The 19,722-nt window shown below is 42.4% G+C and overlaps 2 protein-coding genes across 2 annotated transcripts; one reads left to right on the top strand and one right to left on the bottom strand.

Moving 5' to 3' along the window:
• Positions 1–4,960: 4,960 nt before the first annotated feature.
• Positions 4,961–11,899, top strand: LOC140296349 (NLR family CARD domain-containing protein 3-like). Its single transcript, XM_072379715.1, has 6 exons — positions 4,961–4,967; positions 5,022–6,804; positions 7,212–7,385; positions 8,868–9,041; positions 10,665–10,711; positions 10,838–11,899. The coding sequence occupies exons 1-6, from the start codon at positions 4,961–4,963 to the stop codon at positions 11,374–11,376; spliced, it is 2,724 nt and encodes a 907-aa protein (XP_072235816.1). The 3' UTR covers positions 11,377–11,899.
• A 1,224-nt stretch (positions 11,900–13,123) lies between these two features.
• LOC140296333 (high affinity immunoglobulin gamma Fc receptor I-like) lies at positions 13,124–18,644 on the bottom strand. The gene is made up of 7 exons (XM_072379714.1): positions 18,484–18,644; positions 17,194–17,431; positions 16,599–16,880; positions 16,081–16,342; positions 15,376–15,485; positions 13,392–13,531; positions 13,124–13,135 (listed from the first exon to the last, which is right to left on the bottom strand). Exons 1-7 carry the CDS (start codon positions 18,553–18,555, stop codon positions 13,124–13,126), a joined length of 1,116 nt encoding a protein of 371 aa, XP_072235815.1. The 5' UTR covers positions 18,556–18,644.
• Between the last annotated feature and the right edge of the window lie 1,078 nt (positions 18,645–19,722).

Here is a 19,722-nt window from a genome sequence, read left to right as displayed (position 1 = left end):
TTATGAAGGATCATAATTCAGGTGTGTCTGGAGCCTCTGTGTGTGATCATGTGGACTCATCAGTGAATAATATTTAACAGAGAGCAGTGAGCGCCCCCTGGTGGTTCCTGTCAGACTGCAGTGATCCTGCAGGATGGATTTCTGGAGTCCTGCTGCTACTTATCTACAGTATAGCTGTTCATGTCAGTTCAGTCCTGCATTCAGCCCATCAGAGTGTTTCAGATATCAGATTTATCATCGTGCTGCAGGTTCAGATAATCAGTGTGTGTCACTGAATGGAAATGCTTCATCATCATCATCATCATCATCATCATCAGGATCATGATGTCTGTGCTGCTCCATGCCTCCATCTAGTGGACTGATGGAAGTACAGCAGCTGATCTTTTTACAGCCCAAATGATGGAGAGGAGGATTTGAGTTGATGTGCAGATGAATGATTTGTGTTTCCTCTGCAGATGAAGGTAGAAAGTGTGTGTGAGCTGATGTGAATTCAGCAGCATGGATCAGTGTGAGGACACTAAAACCACTCTGTGTGGGGAACATGAGAGCCAGAGCAAAGCTCAGAGGTGAGATGACCATCTCTAACTGTCCATGACTCTTCTCCATGTCAGAGCTCAGCACTCACATCACCAAACCACCTTTATTCACAGGAACCAACCAGAACCAGAACCTGAACCAGAACCAGAACCAGAACCAGAACCTGAACCTGAACCCAGCTGTGTGTCCCTTAAGAGCGACCAGTCAAAGGATTGGTTGATTAATTTCCAGCATGATGTTCCATCAGCCCAACAGTGAGTATCTGTCAGTATTCAGTGGAGGCTGCATCATGTTTCAGATGATAACCAGTTTTCAGCTGAATTACTTGAGACTTGGATCAGTTCCTGATGTCTCTGATGAGACTAATTAGCTGCATCATGTGTGTAATGTGATATTTTAGTTCAGTCCTGCAGCTCTTTATTAAAACAAAGGGAGAATATTGCTGAATATCTGTCCACTGATGTGGCTTTTTCACAGGATGCTGATTATGTAGTGAACAGGGCGGCTGATGTAGAAATATTACGTTCTCACACGTTGTGTTTAATGACGTCAGTTTAAAACGACCTTCTGAAGAAACAAGAACAAAACGACCAAATCAACCTGTAGCTCCCAGTCGAACAAAGATGAGCCTTACTGATGTTTATTTTGTTTTATAATTTTCTCAAGCATGTGCCACTCTTAAACTAACGTAAGAGTGGCAAACATATATATGTATATATATACATATACACACATATATATGTATATATATATATGTATATATATATATACATATATATGCATATATACATATATATATACACATATATATGTGTGTATATATATATATATATACACACATATAAATAGATAAAAGAAATTAAACGTAATTTTTAATATTTCCAAATTACACCAATTAGCATGTGCTATACTAATTTAATGCAAAACATTTCGGAAGTACACAGAAATATACTTTGTTCCTCCTTTTCAAATGGTGCTAAACCTTACCTTTAGCCTTTTTATTTGTTCTGATTTTAACTTTGAACCAAAGTTCGTCCTTTCCTTTTGTTGTTGTCCAATGTTCTATTAAACTACATTAATTACATAGTTTCAAGTCCTTCAAAATAAAGTACTTACGGTTCTACAGAAAATTAAAAAATGATAGCGCCAAAAAAAGGAAATTTTCTCAATTCATTGAGAACAATAGGTGCATTCGGACAGAGAGTTCTAAGAAGGCAGTTCTAAGAACTGTCCACCTCGAATTTAGTTATAAGAACTGCCCTTCCCCAGGGGAACTGTTTCATTTTGCATTCACACATAAGTCGGGGACCTTGGTCGGGACTGATGTGACGCAACCATCTGCAACCGTGACGTGTTACTGTAGCGCCACTCAACAACAAAACAAAACCTGCAAAAAGTAAGGAGAGAAGAAAAAACAACACCACCAAGAAGCTAACATGGAGAGCGAGGAGGCCACCGTGTTCATGGTCTGCGTGACGGTGATATTAATCATGGACGATCACATCAGGCGTCTCAGATGGTTGGAAGAGGCTGGAAGAGCACACAGAGAGTCAGGAGATGAAGAATCGAGCATCAGGCGATACTTCTTTGTTTCATGAAGGAATGAAGGAGAGCAGAGTGCCGCAGACAAAGGAGACGACGTGCAAGTTTAACTTATTAAACAGGTGCCGGTTGTGTCCGTGTCGTATGAGTAAATATTTCAGTCAAGGGGCGGAGCTACCAGCCACCAAACACCTATGTCATGTGTTCCTATGGAACCCAGAAAAGACCCCGCCTCGGAGAAGGAGCTAAAATGGTTCTAGGAACTGAGGGCCGTGGTCCCTAGTTCCTGTATGTCCGAATGCACGAAAAAACGGCCTAGTTCCTTAAAAGGTTATAGGAACTGCAAAAGGTTCCTACAGTGGGAATGCGCCTAATTATACCCCTTTTCCACCGGTTCACACAGATCCCAGGCACCTTAATGACATGTCTGTGAAATTATTTGGTCAAATTCCTCACAGATTAAAAACAGCAGCCCTGTCTGTAGCACTCTGCTCTGAGGCGGTCAGATTTTCATGCTGCGGCTGCTAATGCTCACTCCGCCCCTCGGTTCGGCATCAGGCTGAGGTTGAGCACAAGCACTGGTCATGGCTGCCCACACACAGTTGCAACCTTATATGTTTGAGCCAGAGTCAGACCCTGAGAATGTATATACTCTTAATATAACACAACCTGCTGTATAAATAATTTATTTCAACATCGTTTGTACCTGCATGAACTAGCGGTTAGCCTTAGCTCGTGGTAATTGGACAAAAGAAACACAAAGCACACTTACATCGTCTGTCCTTTCCCCATGGATGACCTCTTTTAGGAAAAGTTTTGCTGCCAGTCCTGCATTGTACTGACCTAAATTGAGGAAGCAGTCCATGTCAAAATATTTGGCACACACAGATAGGTTTATGCCGACCGTGACAGAATGAATCTGATCACACAAACAGTAAAGACTAAGTCAGGAAACCATGCTGAAAGCTCAGAGCTTCAGTCTTCCTGTTTTCTCTCAGTAAAATTACATCCAGCTTCCAGTTTCACACACCTGCTGACGTCTGCCTGCAGAGTGGCAGAGCTGCCACAAGGAGGAGCTGTAACATTGTTCCACAGCAGCCACACTGACTCTCTGACAGGCCGTCTCACTGCAGACTCAAACACTATCACTGAATACTTTAGTTTGAAGAAAACAAGTGTTTTTCTCTCAGGATCCATCAGAGACTCAGACCTGAACCTGGAACCAGCTGTGTGTCCATGAAGAGTGACCGGTCAATGGATCTACCTCTTTTCTTCAAATCAGACCAACATCCATCCTTTAAGAGGTGAGCTGAGTGTAAATGTTGTAACAGAGTAAAATGTAGCAGAGTCAGTTTGAACAGTTTTTACTCCAACATGTGTTTAATGTGAGCTCAGCTCTGTTTCACATCCATTTCTATGTTCATATGTGAAGCGGTGTGTGTTGGATGTTTTCCACAAACACAGCAGTCAAAGAGGAAAGAATGGATGTTGGAGGAGGTGTTTCTGAGTGTCTGTAGGACACCAGCTGGTCCAGCAGGTGTCACCTTTGTGCTTTGGCTCTAACACAGTGTAGGAAGTGTGAAGCAGCTGACTTCTAAAGTAAAGTCAGGTCTGTTTTAGGTGGTTGAAATATAGACAAACAAACATGGTTTTGAATATCTTATAAGATTTTCAAAAATATCCTTTCAAATGTTTTGTCATCACTTGTCTTTTTGTCTTTTGAGTGCAGTGCTGAAATTATTTTGTGTTCTTTAGAAAGCTGGAAAAACCAGGCTCACCTGAACCTAAACCCAGCTCCGAGTGCCAGAAGACTGATCGATCTATAATACATACTCCAGGGAAAAGGCACCACCCAGATGTTCAAATGTACTGGAATAGTTTAGAGATGACAGACGGAAACTAAAGCATTTAATTTATTCTTTACATCTTCAGTACAACTTTACTAACACAGATAAAGTTCTCTCAGTGACGACTCTGTTTTAAACATCTATCTGTCTAACACTGGGAGCATATCAGTACAACCAGTCTGATCCAAGCACACACTGGCTCTGGCTGCCCTGCTCCAGGGCACTTCAGCAGGGAGGGAAAGCTTTCTGAAGGGGTTGCTGAGAGCTGTTGGACCCAACCAAAGTGAGCTGAAAGCTCCAAGCAGCTGCAGACTGAGCTGTTGATTCTCAGTGGGATCAGCAGGACTAGTAAAGCTTTCCCACTACAGGGAGTCCTCTGATTCACTGTTCACATCCACACATCACTTCATGGAGCTTTACCTTGTGTTTGTCTCTGTGTGGACAGACAGAATGTGAGCTCATTCTTCATGATTCCTCCACAGAGTGGACCAGCAGAGCTCAGAGGTTCCCAGTGGTCAGTCTGCCCAGCAGCATCAAACACAGCTGGACTCCATATTTATGGTCTGTACATGTACAACAACTACTTTTCCATCTATTCCGTTCACAGTCATCTCCATGCTGCACTTTGTAGACCAGTGGATTGTCAGTGTGTCCAACATGGATCTGATGTTTGGCTCCATGACTTCAGTCTGATTGGCTCATTCATATAGTATTCTGTTCCAGCTGCTGGAGGACAACATGGTCACTTTTGTGAAGGAGGAGCTGAAGAAGATGCAGAAGGTTCTGAGTCCAGTTTACCCAGAATGCTTAGCGAGTCAGAGGGAGGATGAGGATGAAGAGCAGAGGAGCAGCAGAGAGGCATTAGTGAAGATCACAGTTCACTTCCTGAGGAGAATGAAGCAGGAGGAGCTGGCTGACCGTCTGCAGAGCAGTAAGAGGATTTCTCTAAAGATTTAACCTGCTGGATAAATGACACATTTACTGATGTCTCAACACACAGAACAACAGATGTTCAAATACTTATTCTCAGAGAAATGAAAAGTTTGAAGATTTTCTGTGTATTGTATTGTCTGATCTTATTTGTTGTTTATTTAGAACTTTTTGACCCAGTTTTCCAACATAAATCTGCTCTGAAGAAGAAGTTCCAGTGTGTGTTTGAGGGGATTTCTAAAGCAGGAAACCCAACCCTTCTGAATCAGATCTACACAGAGCTCTACATCACAGAGGGAGGGACTGGAGAGGTCAATGATGAACATGAGGTCAGACAGATTGAAACAGCATCCAGGAAAGCAGGCAGAGCAGAAACAACCATCAGACAAGAAGACATATTTAAACTCCCACCTGGAAGAGATGAACCAATCAGAACAGTGATGACAAAGGGAGTGGCTGGCATTGGGAAAACAGTCTTAACACAGAAGTTCACTCTGGACTGGGCTGAAGGCAAAGCCAACCAGGACATCCAGTTCATGTTTCCATTCACTTTCAGAGAGCTGAATGTGCTGAAAGAGAAAAAGTTCAGCTTGGTGGAACTTGTTCATCACTTCTTTACTGAAACCAAAGAAGCAGGAATCTGCAGCTTTGAAGAGTTCCAGGTTGTGTTCATCTTTGATGGTCTGGATGAGTGTCGACTTCCTCTGGACTTCCACAACAAGGAGCCCCTGACTGATGTTACAGAGTCCACCTCAGTGGATGTGCTGCTGACAAACCTCATCAGGGGGAAACTGCTTCCCTCTGCTCGCCTCTGGATAACCACACGACCTGCAGCAGCCAATCAGATCCCTCCTGACTGTGTTGGCATGGTGACAGAGGTCAGAGGGTTCACTGACCCACAGAAGGAGGAGTACTTCAGGAAGAGATTCAGAGATAAGAAGCAGGCCAGCAGCATCATCTCCCACATCCAGACATCACGAAGCCTCCACATCATGTGCCACATCCCAGTCTTCTGCTGGATCACTGCTACAGTTCTGGAGGATGTGTTGAAAACCAGAGAGGGAGGAGAGCTGCCCAAGACCCTGACTGAGATGTACATCCACTTCCTGGTGGTTCAGGCCAAAGTGAAGAAGGTCAAGTATGATGGAGGAGCTGAGACAGATCCACACTGGAGTCCAGAGAGCAGGAAGATGATTGAGTCTCTGGGAAAACTGGCTTTTGAGCAGCTGCAGAAAGGAAACCTGATCTTCTATGAATCAGACCTGACAGAGTGTGGCATCGATATCTCAGCAGCCTCAGTGTGCTCAGGAGTGTTCACACAGATCTTTATAGAGGAGAGAGGGCTGTACCAGGAGAAGGTGTTCTGCTTCATCCATCTGAGTGTTCAGGAGTTTCTGGCTGCTCTTCATGTCCATCTGACCTTCATCAACTCTGGAGTCAACCTGATGGAAGAACAATCAAAGTTTCAGGAGTCTAAATCACTAAAAGAGACTCTCTTCTACCAGAGTGCTGTGAACAAGGCCTTACAGAGTCCAAATGGACACCTGGACCTGTTCCTCCGCTTCCTCCTGGGTCTTTCACTGCAGACCAATCAGAGTCTCCTACGAGGCCTGCTGACACAGACAGGAAGTAGCTCACAGACCAATCAGGAAACAGTTGATTACATCAGGAAGAAGATCAGTGAGAATCTGTCTGCAGAGAGAAGCATCAATCTGTTCCACTGTCTGAATGAACTGAATGATCGTTCTCTAGTGGAAGAGATCCAACGTTACCTGAGTTCAGGAAGTCTCTCCACAGATGAACTGTCTCCTGCTCAGTGGTCAGCTCTGGTCTTCATCTTACTGTCATCAGGAAAAGATCTGGATGTGTTTGACCTGAAGAAATACTCTGCTTCAGAGGAGGCTCTTCTGAGGCTGCTGCCAGTGGTCAAAGCCTCCAGCAAAGCTCTGTAAGTACAGAGATAAATGTGTTTTAAATATTCTGTTTACTTGTTAAAAGCAGAGAAAATTTTTAAAAAAGTTATTTCTCAGATAATTTCAGTTTGTAGATAACACAGATTCACAGCAAACAGTTACATCAGATCAGTTTACATAAAGAGGAAAGAAACATGCTGCAAGAATGTCAACACCTTATGAATGATTATTCATTTTATTAGAAAAGTTAAATTAATGAGTGTGAGCGTGTGTGTGGTTGTTTGTCTCCTTTGTCTATGTGTGTCCCTGTGATGGACTGGCGACCTGTGGAGCATGTACCCTGCCTCTGACCCAGTGACATCTGGGATAGGCTCCATCCCTATGATCATGAGTTGGATTGAACGGGTATAACTTCATTCTTTCCCTGTTATTCTCTCCTTAGACTGAGTGGCTGTAACCTCTCAGATGAAGGATGTGCAGCTCTATCCTCAGCTCTCAGCTCCCAGTCCTCCAGTCTGACAGAACTGGACCTGAGTAACAACAACCTGCAGGATTCAGGAGTGAAGCAGCTTTCTGCTGGACTGAAGAGTCCAAACTGTAACCTGGAGGCTCTCAGGTCAGGATTCATTCAACTGTTCAACTTCTGATCATTTTAACTCTGCTTTACAGTCATGGATGAACAGCTGACCTGTTCAGGATGGTGTCTGCTGTTGGTGTCTTTTTTTTAACCCAGTGATGGTGTTTAAATTAGAATTTTTCATTATATTTTCAAACGTAATTTTTTCTCATTAGTTTTTAATCACAGATGATTTTTTAATATTTCTTTTGACTTTGACTGAAAATGTTGTTGGAGACATGCTCTAAATGATCTTTCAGATTTATTTGAATTCAAACAGCTCTAAAGTGTATTAATGTTTGCACATGTGACAGACTGTGAGAAAACCAATGTTCTCTTGATTCCTTTGTATAACAAATGTTATGTTTCAGCAATCATAGCAGGAAAAATCAATACCAACAACAATACAAACTAAACTATTAAAAAAAGTGAAATTACGACATTGAGGTAACTCACCAACTCATATGAATGTTTGCACATCAGAGCAGACCTTGTTCTCAAGTGTTTCCTGAAGAATCAACAAACTCCTCATAAAGACCTAAGACAGGGTTCCCGTGGGGTCTTAAAAAGTCTTAAAAGCATTGAATTTATGAATTTGGAAATAATACCTTAAAAACACTTGAAAATGTCTTGAATTTTTATATATGGGTCTTAAAACTTGTGCAATATGTAACTTCTCCGTATTGCATTCTCCTCAGAAGTTTCACCACTATTATTTTGATTAAATAACGTAGCCTAAATAAAGAGTGGTGGTACCAATAATTGAGAACTCAACTGCTCCGGGTCTGATCACGTCACTTTGCGACAGCACGGGCCACCAAACAGACAAGGACACCAAGCCAAGCAGAAGCAACACAAGAAGTTTGTTTTTAACATTAGTTTACCCATTTCATGTTTTATGGGAAAATGTAAATTTAACGCTTGGCGAGAAATGCAAGCATTTTGTAACTGGTTAAAACCGGTGGACAACAATGTAGTCCAGTCTTTTTTTTTTCACTGTTTGCAAAAAAAAAACATTCAGCTTGGTACCATGGGCATGAAGGCTTTAGAGTCTCTGGATAAAAGTGTCTGTTAAATGCATAAACATCTACAGGAAACTGATTACAGAAAAGAAAAAAATCTAACTGAGAAAGTTTGTCAGAAAAATGTTTTTAACTCAGTCCCAGTAACACTTAGACTGAGTAAGTTTGAGAACAAATTCTGACTATATAGGGACTGTAAACACAATGAAGCATCTACTCCATGTGGTTCTGGAACTGCTCTCAGTTTACTTTGGGGATGACGTGAGGTTTTAGGATAAATTTTCAGGAAAGTGAATTAATATACAGAAGTTGGGGTCTCCAATTAAAACAACACCAAAATAAAGAAGAAGTGTTCAGAGAAGGTGATTCAAACACTGTGTGTGATGTCACATTTGATCACATTCAGCTTTAGTTTCAGAGCAGGTCTCTCAGTATCTGCCGTTTGTGTTGTTTTCCGCAGCCTGTCAGGCTGTCTGATCACAGAGGAAGGCTGTGCTTCTCTGATCTCAGCTCTGACCTCCAACCCCTCCCATCTGAGAGAGCTGGACCTGAGCTACAACCATCCAGGAGACTCAGGAGTGAAGCAGCTATCAGCTGGACTGGAGGATCCACAGTGGAGGCTGGTAACTCTCAGGTATGGAGAGGTCTGCTGCAGCATCACACAATGTCTGATGGAGGAGGAAGAGATGTTTTCTGTGCTTCACTCAGCCCTGTGTTTTTCCTTCATGCTGGTTTCTGAGTTTTATATGAACCTAAATGTAGGAGCCTTTTTCCTTTGTTCACTCAGGCAGATCTTTACACAGAACATTTAACAGCTTTATGTTAGCCTGCAGCACAAAAACATTAGTTTCAGCATAAAGGTTGAAAAACTGTGTGAGACTGTTTTCCTCTTACAGAGATACAGCTTACATCTCACTATGTGATCATGTTCATGTTAAACATCAGTCAGCTGTTCACCTGTCTGAGTAAGAAGTATTTGACTTGTTTACAGCTTGTACAAAATTCTGCTGTGAGTATCATGACAAGCATTGACAGAAGAGCCTACATTACCCCCGTCTTAAAATCTCTTCATTGGCTTCCTGTATTTTAACGCATAAATTATGAAATTTTGGTTTTGACATTGAGAGCGTTGCATGGACAGTTTCCTCCCGACATCTGTGAACTGATCCAGCCCTACACTTAAGATCGTAGCTTGAGATCCTCTGTTCAACATCTATTGATGGTCCCTCACACTCGCTTTAGAACCCAAGAAGACAGATCTTTCCAATCTTTCACATTTTCCTCAAACAGCCTCTGAAATGATGAAGAATTCATGTTGGATTCTATGATGGACAGTTGACCAGGCCTTGCTTCAGACCCAAATCTTTACTTTTACAGCTTCAGGCTTCACTGTTGGTTTAAAGTACTTCTGCTCAAATGTTGCTTTTAGTTTACACCAAACAGGTTCCCTGTTACAGTGTCCAAATTATAAAGTTTTAATGCCATCCAAAATTATCCCAAAGTCCAGGGACCAGATGCATAAATCCATTCATCCATTTTCTATACCTGCTTAATTCATTCATGGTCGCAGGAGCTGGAGCCTATCCCAACAGCCACAGGGTGAGAGGCAGGGTCCACCTGGGTGGGTCTAGATTCCATCTCACATACAGATATACAAACCACTCATACAAATGTTCCTACATTAAATAAAGAGAATTGCACACTTCACACATTCTTCAGACCGTGCACACAAATATTTTCAGTGTAATTTAAGTCTGATCTGAAGTGGAGATGAAACTTCTGAAACGTCCCATACTGTCCACATACTTTGATAACTTATTTCCATAACTTCAGACACAGTTCGCTCCTTTTCCTTTCACCGGCTCATGAGCTGGTTAGAAGTGATGACGAGCAGCGAGGGAGGAGAAAACCTCTGTAAGGAGGAGGAGGAAATGTCTGCCAGCATTAGCAGGTGTCCCCTTAAAACAGCGTGGATCTGTCAGAATGATGGAGGGTTATCATGTCTTTTCTGAGATAAACGGACCACAAAGAGAACATACATACCAGCAATCATCTCCTGGTTAATGCACAGCCTGTAAGGAAACATATTCAGCAGATTCAGAGACTTTATTCATCCAGTTAAAGGGATATTTATGTGTTTTTTAAATGGGGCTGTACACTCTTTCTCAGTGTAGAACAATGTGTGTGAGAGCCATGTAATGTCCATGTTTGCATGCTGAAAGAGACTGTGCTGCTCTGACCCCCCTCCTCTTTTCAGGGTGGAGCCTGCTGGAGAACGATGGTTGACACCAGGTCTGAGGAAGTGTAAGTGTGTTCTTCATCTGATTCATGACATCCAACCATCTTCACACTGTCACATCACTCATTGATCAAAGTGAACAGATGATAGATCAATAACTGCAGCTGGATTGTGTTTGTTCTCTCCATCAGATTCCTGTCAACTCACAATCGACACAAACACAGTGAACAGAAAACTGGAACTGTCTGACAACAACAGGAAGGTGACACGTGTGGAGGAGGTTCAGTCATATCCTGATCATTCAGACAGATTTCATGACTGGTCTCAGCTTCTGTGTAGAAATGTTCTGACTGGTCGCTGTTACTGGGAGGTCGAGTGGAGAGGAGATGTTTTTATATCAGTGAGTTACAGAGGAATCAGAAGAAGAGGAGGCAGAGAGTGTATGTTTGGATACAATGATCACTCCTGGAGTTTGAGCTGCTCTGATCGTTTAGGTTACTGTATCTGGCACAAAGACATACGAACATCCATCTCCTCCTCCTCCTCCTCTGTCTCTAACAGAGCAGCAGTGTATGTGGACCGTCCTGCTGGCACTCTGTCCTTCTACAGAGTCTCCTCTGACACACTGATCCACCTCCACACCTTCAACATCACATTCACTGATGAACCTCTGCATCCTGGATTTGGGTTCTGGTTCTGGCCACTTGGTTCCTCAGTGTCTCTGTGTTGAGTATAAAGAGTTTCCTCCTGTCAGAGAATCACTGTTGAACAGATAGTTCAGTCTGTACATGTCTGTCTGTTTCACTCAGAAACACCTTTTCAGATTCATGGATTCAGTCAGTTTCTGTTTGAAACTCTTCTAAATGATTCCTTGGAAACTTCTTCCTCTTCCAGTCCTTTAAAGATGGAAGCTGCCATTCTTCCGGGATGTTGTTTTTCTGTGTGTTTCCAGTCAAAGCTTCACACTGAATATCAGTATGTTGTGTTTCTCTGCAGCTCACTTCCACTGAGACCATTCAGTTGCTGTCAGCTGCAGTTATTTTGCTGCACATGTGACAAACATATTAGAGAGGAATCACTGAGCTGCAATCAGCCAAGATGAATTTCCAACCTGCTGACAGATCTTCACTGATTCTGTTCCAATGAGCAGAATTTTGCTGAGCAGCCATGGTTCATCCTGATGCTGTGCAATTATAGAATTAGTGATTTCTGATCTCAGAAATTTGATATTTTACATGATTTTTTGAAGTCTCAATGTTGGACTTTGTATCTGAAATGTCTAATTTTTAAATTTTTCCAAAAATCACTTTTTCTTTTTTTTACATTCAATTTGTATTTAGTATGTGAATGTTCACTTTTTTTTTTTTTATAAATCGGAAACTCCACTTTTTTTAGAAATTGTATCTGAAATATTTTATTCTTTTTAACATTTCTTTATACACTATTTGTCACTTTTATTTATTTTACTCTCAGTAGATTGATACAATTGTTACTTCGTCTTTGGGGACATTGAGTTTTAACAGATTTTTCTTCCAGAGTATTTGACACTTAAAATTGAAATTCATTTTAGATTTAATAGGATCCTAAGCTATTTAAACTCCTCCACTTCAGGCAGAGACTCATCACGGAACTTGAGGGTATGGTACAACATGAGGGCCAAAATTAAGACTATTGAGCACCCGGCGGTGGCTTCATACGTGTCACAGGCTATAATTCTGAAGCCAGCTGCTGATCTGATCAATGACAAGAGTGCACCAGTAACTGAGAGGCCGATGTTTTATTTAGGGTGCACCCAGTTAAGACATTTTAAAAAAGGGAATAAAAGTAACTGCCGGTAGGGTTTGTAAATTGTTTATTTTCTTATGTGTGTTTAATACAGTATTGTATAAGTTCACCTGTGTTCCTTTTACTCGTTGGAGTGTCCAAGCTTTTTTCTTTGAGCACGCACTTGACTTGAGAATCAACTCTGTGGCGGAAAAGCCTCTGACGTAATTGTGTCTGTCTTCTACATGATGCGCTGTACAGCCTTATACAAAGGATATTTTTACACCAGTCTGGTTTTAGCTAGCTATATACTGTTGAAATTAGAAAAACCCAAACTCAGACAGCATCTCCTATCTTAGCACTTACCCTGTACTTCCCTCTACAGTGTCCTCCCTGTCAGCTCTGACAACTTGTTTCCTTCTATGAAGCTATAATTAGCTTTGATGTTAGCTGTATGTTATATCCTCATTTGTCAGTCACTTTGGATAAAAGCGTCTGACAAATGCATAAACAAAGATCGGGAATACTAATTGGTCTAACCACAGTACATGTTTCCACTGTCTGATGGTCCATCCCAGATGCCCCTGAGCCCAGAGAAGTGGACGCCACCCCTGGACGAGGTTAACATAAGGCTTCTTTTCTGCACAGTAAAGTTTGTGAATGGAACTGTGTATTGTAGTTCTTGACAAAGGTCTCCCACAGTGATCCCTTGTTCACGGCGTAACCTACGGAGATCACGGGTGTCCAGCTTAGGCTTGTCCTTTACACACTGAAATGGGTATGGTTTGAATCCACACTCAGCACAGGCAGACAGGTAGTAAGTTGTTAATGGCTGAACTTATAGACAGGTCCAGTAAAGAGCTGTGACAAAAAACAGAAGGGAACAGACAGAACTCGTTGTCGGAGACAGAAGACTGAGGTAATATCCAGGCCAGAGCTGAAACAGGCAGGTCGGCAACAGGAGATCAGGCCAGAAAGGACCGCTGGAAAGTCTGGCGTGACACGAGAACAATCCGGCACGACGGAGATGACAGGAGCAGTCTTAAATGCAGCCAGTGTTGATGAGAGGCAGGTGCTGCCACAGGTGTAGGGAGTTGGCCTGATGAGTGGGGCGTGGCTGCCTGACAGAGTGGAGCAGAGACAGGTGAGTGGAAAAATACCAGCAGACAGCAGATGAGCAGAATGTGACAGAAATTCCTCCAGATTCCTTGAATGCTTTAATTATATTCTGCACTGTAGAGGGAGAAATATGCAAATCCCTTCCGATCTTTCTTTGAGGAACAAACTGGAGATCCTCTGACCATCTTTGCTCCATAAATACTCAAATAGCAACATTATTATTTGGTACATACATCTAATTCTTATCTCATTGCTGGTATTTAAGCTTCTCCATCGTATTTAGGGTTTTGATAAAATAAGAAATCATCTGGTTCTCACCAGGGTTTAAAATGAGATTGTGGTGGAAATTTTAGTAATGCACAGAGTCAGTTATTTTCTTCTGAGGATATAAGAGGTTTTTATAATAATATCTTGCAAGGGAGAACAACACAGTACAAAATACAGTTGTTCTGACAACTGACCGAAGACACTTCAGTCATAATGCACATTGTTGCTGCATCGCTCCTTGGGTATAGTTGAGTCTTATCTACTTTTCCACCCTAACTACAGTCAAAGTTACACAGACACAGCTGCAAGTACCAGCTCCCCTTCTATCCTCTTTAAAGTGCAGCTTTATCACAGCACACAATGTCCTCGGGAGAAAAGAGAAAAACAGGATATGTTGCTATCTTGCAGGAGGCCATCTGCAGGTTATACACAGTAACACTGAGTACAATGCATGTAAGAATTAAGGGCAGAATTTAGAATGTAGGCAGGGAACACCTCGCCAGTCCATCACAGGGCCACACAGAGACAGACGGTGCTAACCACCACGCCAACGTGAACCATACCTGAATTCTATGAGAATAAATCCTTTGATCTTTACAAGAGAAGATCCATGTTATTAAAGATTTTTTCACATTTTAATATTCCCCCCGGCTGGGGGAATTAGGCAGAACACCTCATACTTAGAAATATGAGGTGAAGTAAAGTTCTTCACAGAGGAAAAACAACACCTGAAAGGATTCAGGCATTAAATGACAATTCAAACCGTTGGAAAATACTGTTTAAATAATTAGATCAAAAGTTTCAAGCATCACACACCAAAGAAAAGACCCTTCCGAAAGTTAAAAAGTCCTTTCTTTATTGTGATGATGAAGAACATCCAAAAAAAAAGCAACACGACACACAAAACAGTCATTTTGTTTGAACTGAACGTGCAGCTGAAGACAGTATTTCAGAAATGATGTTCAGTGGTGATATGAGCCACGGCATCATCATAGTCCAGTCCCTCATCTTCCTCATTTTGTGGAGACGTTGTCATGGAAACAGGTGGTTTCCTTCCTGCAGAGTTTAGAATACATTTTTCTTACTTTTGAATATTTGAAATCACTGTAATGTAACACGTACGGCGTTTCACAGTAATTATTATCAATAATTATTATCAATAATTATTATCAATAATTATCAATAATTATTTAAAAGAATTGAATGACTTAATAATCAGCTCAACCTTTTAACTGAAGCATGAAAAATAATGAAGTGAACTGAAGAATGAAGTCTGATGGTGTGAAATCAGGAGTTTGATTAAAGAAGTAACAGTTTTAAATGAGCTCAGTTGGAAGCAGTGTCTCAGTCATAGTTACATCCTGTTATGATTTTACAGCAATAAGCTGCGGCTGTGCTGTTAGTAAAGTCACTCCTGATTATCCCCAGGTCTGCTGCTTTGTGCTAATTTGTTGACTGCTTCAGTCATCGCTGAGATGAACTGGTTGTTCATATAAAACATGTTGGTAGAACACTTGGAGACTTCCCCTGACTCTTGAGTTTTTAAATCACCATGATGTCGGTGTGAGTGGAGCTTTACCGGTTGGTCTGTGTCGATACAAAGACACCACGAGGACGGTGGAGATCAGGTACGGAGCGCAGACCAGGATGTGGCGCCACGTCCAGCGCAGTCGGCGTTGGTTCAGAAACCTTGAGAGCTGGAAGAAAAACAAACACAAACACAGCTCATCGGAAGTTCTAAAATCCCATCCGTTAACAGTCACATCACGAAACAAACGTCATCCTGTACAGACTAAACGAGGAGCACTGTGTCCTGTGGACAACAAACAGGAAGGTTGTTTGTGCAGCTCTGTTTTTATAAGCATACAAAGTCTTTGAGTTTCAAACACCCATAAAAAAGGCTCTTAACCTTTTGGGGCTTGTCCAGGATTTGAAGATTTTACCTTTCTCACCGCAAATGCAACTAAAGCTCGAGAACCCAACAGGTTTTTGATTGGTCAGTCAGGTATTTCATCTCGAAGGCTGTCAAAATGTACAATAGAGACCAAATGGAAGGAAGCACTGCAGCTGAGAGTTTTTTATTTTGTGCCAAGAACAGAAGAAAAATAAACTGGTTTGTTGAAGAGCTGTTGTGTTTCAAATGTCATGGTGGTGCAGTAAGATACGGGTCAGATGTGCAGATAACAACTTCATGTAAGAAATAAATATGGTATATTCTGTGTACCAACAGATGGAGTTCTGCAGTGGGGAAGAAAAACTAAATATGATTCATATTTTCATTTGCCAGTGTTGATCTTTACCTCTTATCAGCAGCCAGCTGGGTGGAGACTTTTCGTGAATGCTGATGTTACACATGTAGAGGCCTTCATCAGACCTGGTAACATGGTGGAGGGTCATGTGACCTGTAGGCTCAGTCCTGATGGAGGAGCCATCTTTATAGAAAGCAGCTGGGAGGTTGGAGGAAGTGGTCTTTGATTGACAGCTCAGTGTGACGTCATCTCCCTCCATCACAGGGAGGGCAGGACTCTGCAGGATCACTGGGTTGTCTGAACATAGGATGAAAAAATGTGTTTTTTTGTGTGTTTGATATGAAAGGATAGAAGTACATCACAAATTATGATCAGTTGCAAACATTTCTGCCTAATCAGAGCAGACTGGGCCCTGTGGGAGGAAACAGACTTAAAGAAAGAGGAGCAAACATTTTAAACATTGAAGACTGCACATCTGTTCTAATTTACCTCCACAATAAGTTAATAATCATGTAAATGAGTGTTGTATGGGTTTGGGTTCCACTGGTCCTACCGGTTATAGAGATGTTGACGGAGTTGCTCCGCTGCTTTGCAGGAGATTCACACCAGTAGATTCCAGAGTCCTGCTTTTTGGCTATTTCTATGGTACATTCAGCAGAATTCTGGATCCCCAATCCCTTACCACAGCTGGACAGAATGCCGTTATGCAAGAGGAACCTTTGAATCCTCCATCCATGAGAGCTGCTGTTGTTGCTGCAGCTCAGGGACAGTTTGTCATACTCAAACAGCTGAGACGAGTCTGGAGACACTGTCAGAAATGGTGGTTTGGAATCATCTGGGATCAGAGAAAGAGTGGAACTTAGGGTGTACAGCAGCGCTTCCTTAAATGTTCCCGACAGACTCCCAAATACTGTGGAAGCAGTTTATCATTACTGCAGACTTACTGTACATGTGTGCAGACACTGGTTATCTGATGGACTCTTACTGGAAAACATTATGTTGACGTCTAACCCAACATGATCTCATGTCATATCAAATAAATAAAGCCCAACTTACGGTATATTCTGTGTCCCAACAGATGGAGTTCTGCAGTGGGGAAGAAAAACTAAATATGATTCATATTTTCATTTGCCAGCGTTGATCTTTACCTCTTATCAGCAGCCAGCTGGGTGGAGACTTTTTGTGAATGCTGATGTTACACGTGTAGAGGCCTTCATCAGACCTGGTAACATGGTGGAGGGTCATGTGACCTGTAGGCTCAGTCCCGATGGGGGAGCCATCTTTATAGAAAGCAGCTGGGAGGTTGGAGGAAGTGGTCTTTGTTCCATTTTTTATTTGACAGCTCAGAGTGACGTCATCTCCCTCCATCACAGGGAGGGCAGGACTCTGCAGGATCACTGAATGTTGTTCACGTTCTGAAAAATGTGTTTGTTTTGAAATTAATAAGACAAAAAGAGACTTGGAGACAAAAGCGACACCTGCCGGAGGCTGAAATGAGTGCAGTAAAATAAAGATAAAGGAAAAATTCAGGATCTGAACATGAAAATATGTGTTTTTTATGAAAGGATAGAAGTACACCTGAAAATGGTCTGAGCAATAATAAAGTAAATTCTGCAACAGAATTTATGTCTGAACTAACTGGATGTGATGAGGCTGACTCTGCTTAAAACATACTGATACCCTGTTCCAGCCCCGCTCCACTTCATCCACTGACCTGTCAAACACAGCAGCTTCTGTCACATGTGACTCTGTCTTCCTGTCTGTGCAGGACTTTGTGCCCAAGCACTCAGTTCCTGGGTTTTACTGGGTTGGTTTGTCTGATTGGAGGACTGGGAAGTGGGAGTGGGTGAGCCAGACACCGTACACTGTGGAGCACAGGTATGTTACCCTGGAAATGTGTTCTTTCTGATCCAGGTTTTATCTGCATTTGTGTTGTGATGTGATGACTTCAAATGAAAAATTCAGTCATTATCAGGCCAGAATTTGCCCCAAAACATAAATATTTCCAGGCAGTTCCAGTGGGGAAAAGACCTGGGTCAGACGCAGGCTGGATCATATATCCCATCTGGCCTGGGAACATTTCAGGAGCCCCCAGGAGGAGCTGGAGAGTGTCGCTGGACAGAGGGATGTCTGGGTGTCCCTCCTGGACAACTTTGTATAAGTGGCAGATGATGGATGGATGAACCTCTGAAATATAAACTTTTAAAATGTTTTCTCTGGCCTTTCTTGGCATTTCTGGTGTTTTTGTTGCTGTCAAATATCAGATTTGAACTGAACTGCATGTTAACGTGTGAAGGTTGTGGTCTGTGTCCTCTGAGCTGAATCCTCTCACAGAGATTCACTTCTCCTTGTTGGAACCCGTTTCCTTTACAGCAGCTCATGTGTATCACCTGTAAGTGGCTGGATGTGTGTCTTTAGAGGAGATTAAAGAGTCTCACCAGTGACAGTGATGTTGATGGCGTTGCTGCTGTCTCTGTGTTTGGATTCACACCAATACACTCCGCTGTCATCGGGCTTCAGCGACTTCACGCTGCAGGTGGAGGAGGTCTGGGTGCCCCATCCGACGCCACACTGAGACAACCTGGGAACATCCCATTTGTGTTAGTCATCCACACTCAGGCATTTATCTCATTGTTGGCAGAAGACTTCTGATCAGAGGTGTGGAGTCAGAGGGTTAGATGTGTTTTCTTACCCTGCAGCACACACACACACACACACACGCACACAGTTATCGTGGTGAAATGTTACATGATAAATGTGGCAGTAGGCCCTGACTGCACTATGTCAGTGCCTGTCTGTTATTGATCACTGGGCCGGCTGGTGGCACATAAAACTCCCTCCCTCACCTCTGTGGTGATTGCCTGCTGGGTTCAGACTTCCGGGGTTGCCGATTCACCCTGTGTGAATGCCGCTCCTAACAATTCTTTACGGTAGGAAGCTTCTTTATTATTTTTCTGTATGTTGCTGGCTTGGGCTCAACCTCCATGTTTTAATAGGACACCAGTCGAAGTGGCCTGACTCTCCGTCCATCTGCACTCTACAGACTCGGGCTACTTTGTGTAGCCTCTTCTGGTCGGCTGCTTGTCCCAGCGCCAGGTCAGCTGTATTGCCGTTCAGCAGTCGCCTTGGCAATCTGCTGTGACCTGACGGGAATGATTTGATTTATGTTTTACTATTGTTGATTATTTTGTACGTTCAAGTAATTGAACCTTGATTTATTACTTTTGATCTTTTAACTTTCTTTTGTAATTGGCACAGGGCACGGCCAGCTCCTGGTGGTGGATTTCCAGGGTGGTGGTCTTCTGTTGGTGCGTGGTATAATTTCTCTTCTTTTCGTGCATGTTGTGTTGTGCTTTTCTTTTTAGACTACTGCCCTGCCTGTCTCTCAACTCTGGGAGTTGAGCCAGAGAAAACTGTGTCCCTCTTTCTTTGTATATGTGTGAGTAGCTGCTCGGCTTTTAATAACGATCCTTTTATTTTTATATTGTGGAATAAACATGTTACTTCGATGAGTTTGTCTCGAGCCTCCTCTGTGGCGAATTTGTGTAAACCCAGTTTGGGATGGTGCTAATAGCTTTGCTTTACCTTTTTGTCTGCTCTCACTAATCCACATTTATCACCATACTGGTCCCGCCACATAAATTTTACCCTTTATGTTTGAATTAATCTCATTATCT

The sequence above is a fragment of the Leuresthes tenuis genome, unplaced genomic scaffold (assembly GCF_036924035.1).
Source record: "Leuresthes tenuis unplaced genomic scaffold, fLeuTen1.0.hap1 SCAF_1, whole genome shotgun sequence".
Taxonomy (NCBI): Eukaryota; Metazoa; Chordata; class Actinopteri; order Atheriniformes; family Atherinopsidae; genus Leuresthes; species Leuresthes tenuis.
Note: the sequence above shows the minus strand (reverse complement) of the source record. Positions and strands in the feature narration are given on the sequence as shown.

Bases quoted from the DNA above. Each gene is read 5' to 3' on its own strand.
- LOC140296349 (XM_072379715.1), top strand. The intron at 6,805-7,211 runs GTAAGTACAGAG...TTCTCTCCTTAG, and splicing joins AAAGCCTCCAGCAAAGCTCT to ACTGAGTGGCTGTAACCTCT. The intron at 10,712-10,837 runs GTAAGTGTGTTC...TCTCTCCATCAG, and splicing joins GACACCAGGTCTGAGGAAGT to ATTCCTGTCAACTCACAATC.
- LOC140296333 (XM_072379714.1), bottom strand. From the start codon at position 18,555: ATGACAGCGGAGTGTATTGGTGTGAATCCAAACACAGAGACAGCAGCA. The intron at 17,432-18,483 runs GTGAGACTCTTT...GTGATCCTGCAG, and splicing joins CATCAACATCACTGTCACTG to AGTCCTGCCCTCCCTGTGAT. The intron at 16,343-16,598 runs GTAGGACCAGTG...TCCTATGTTCAG, and splicing joins CGTCAACATCTCTATAACCG to ACAACCCAGTGATCCTGCAG.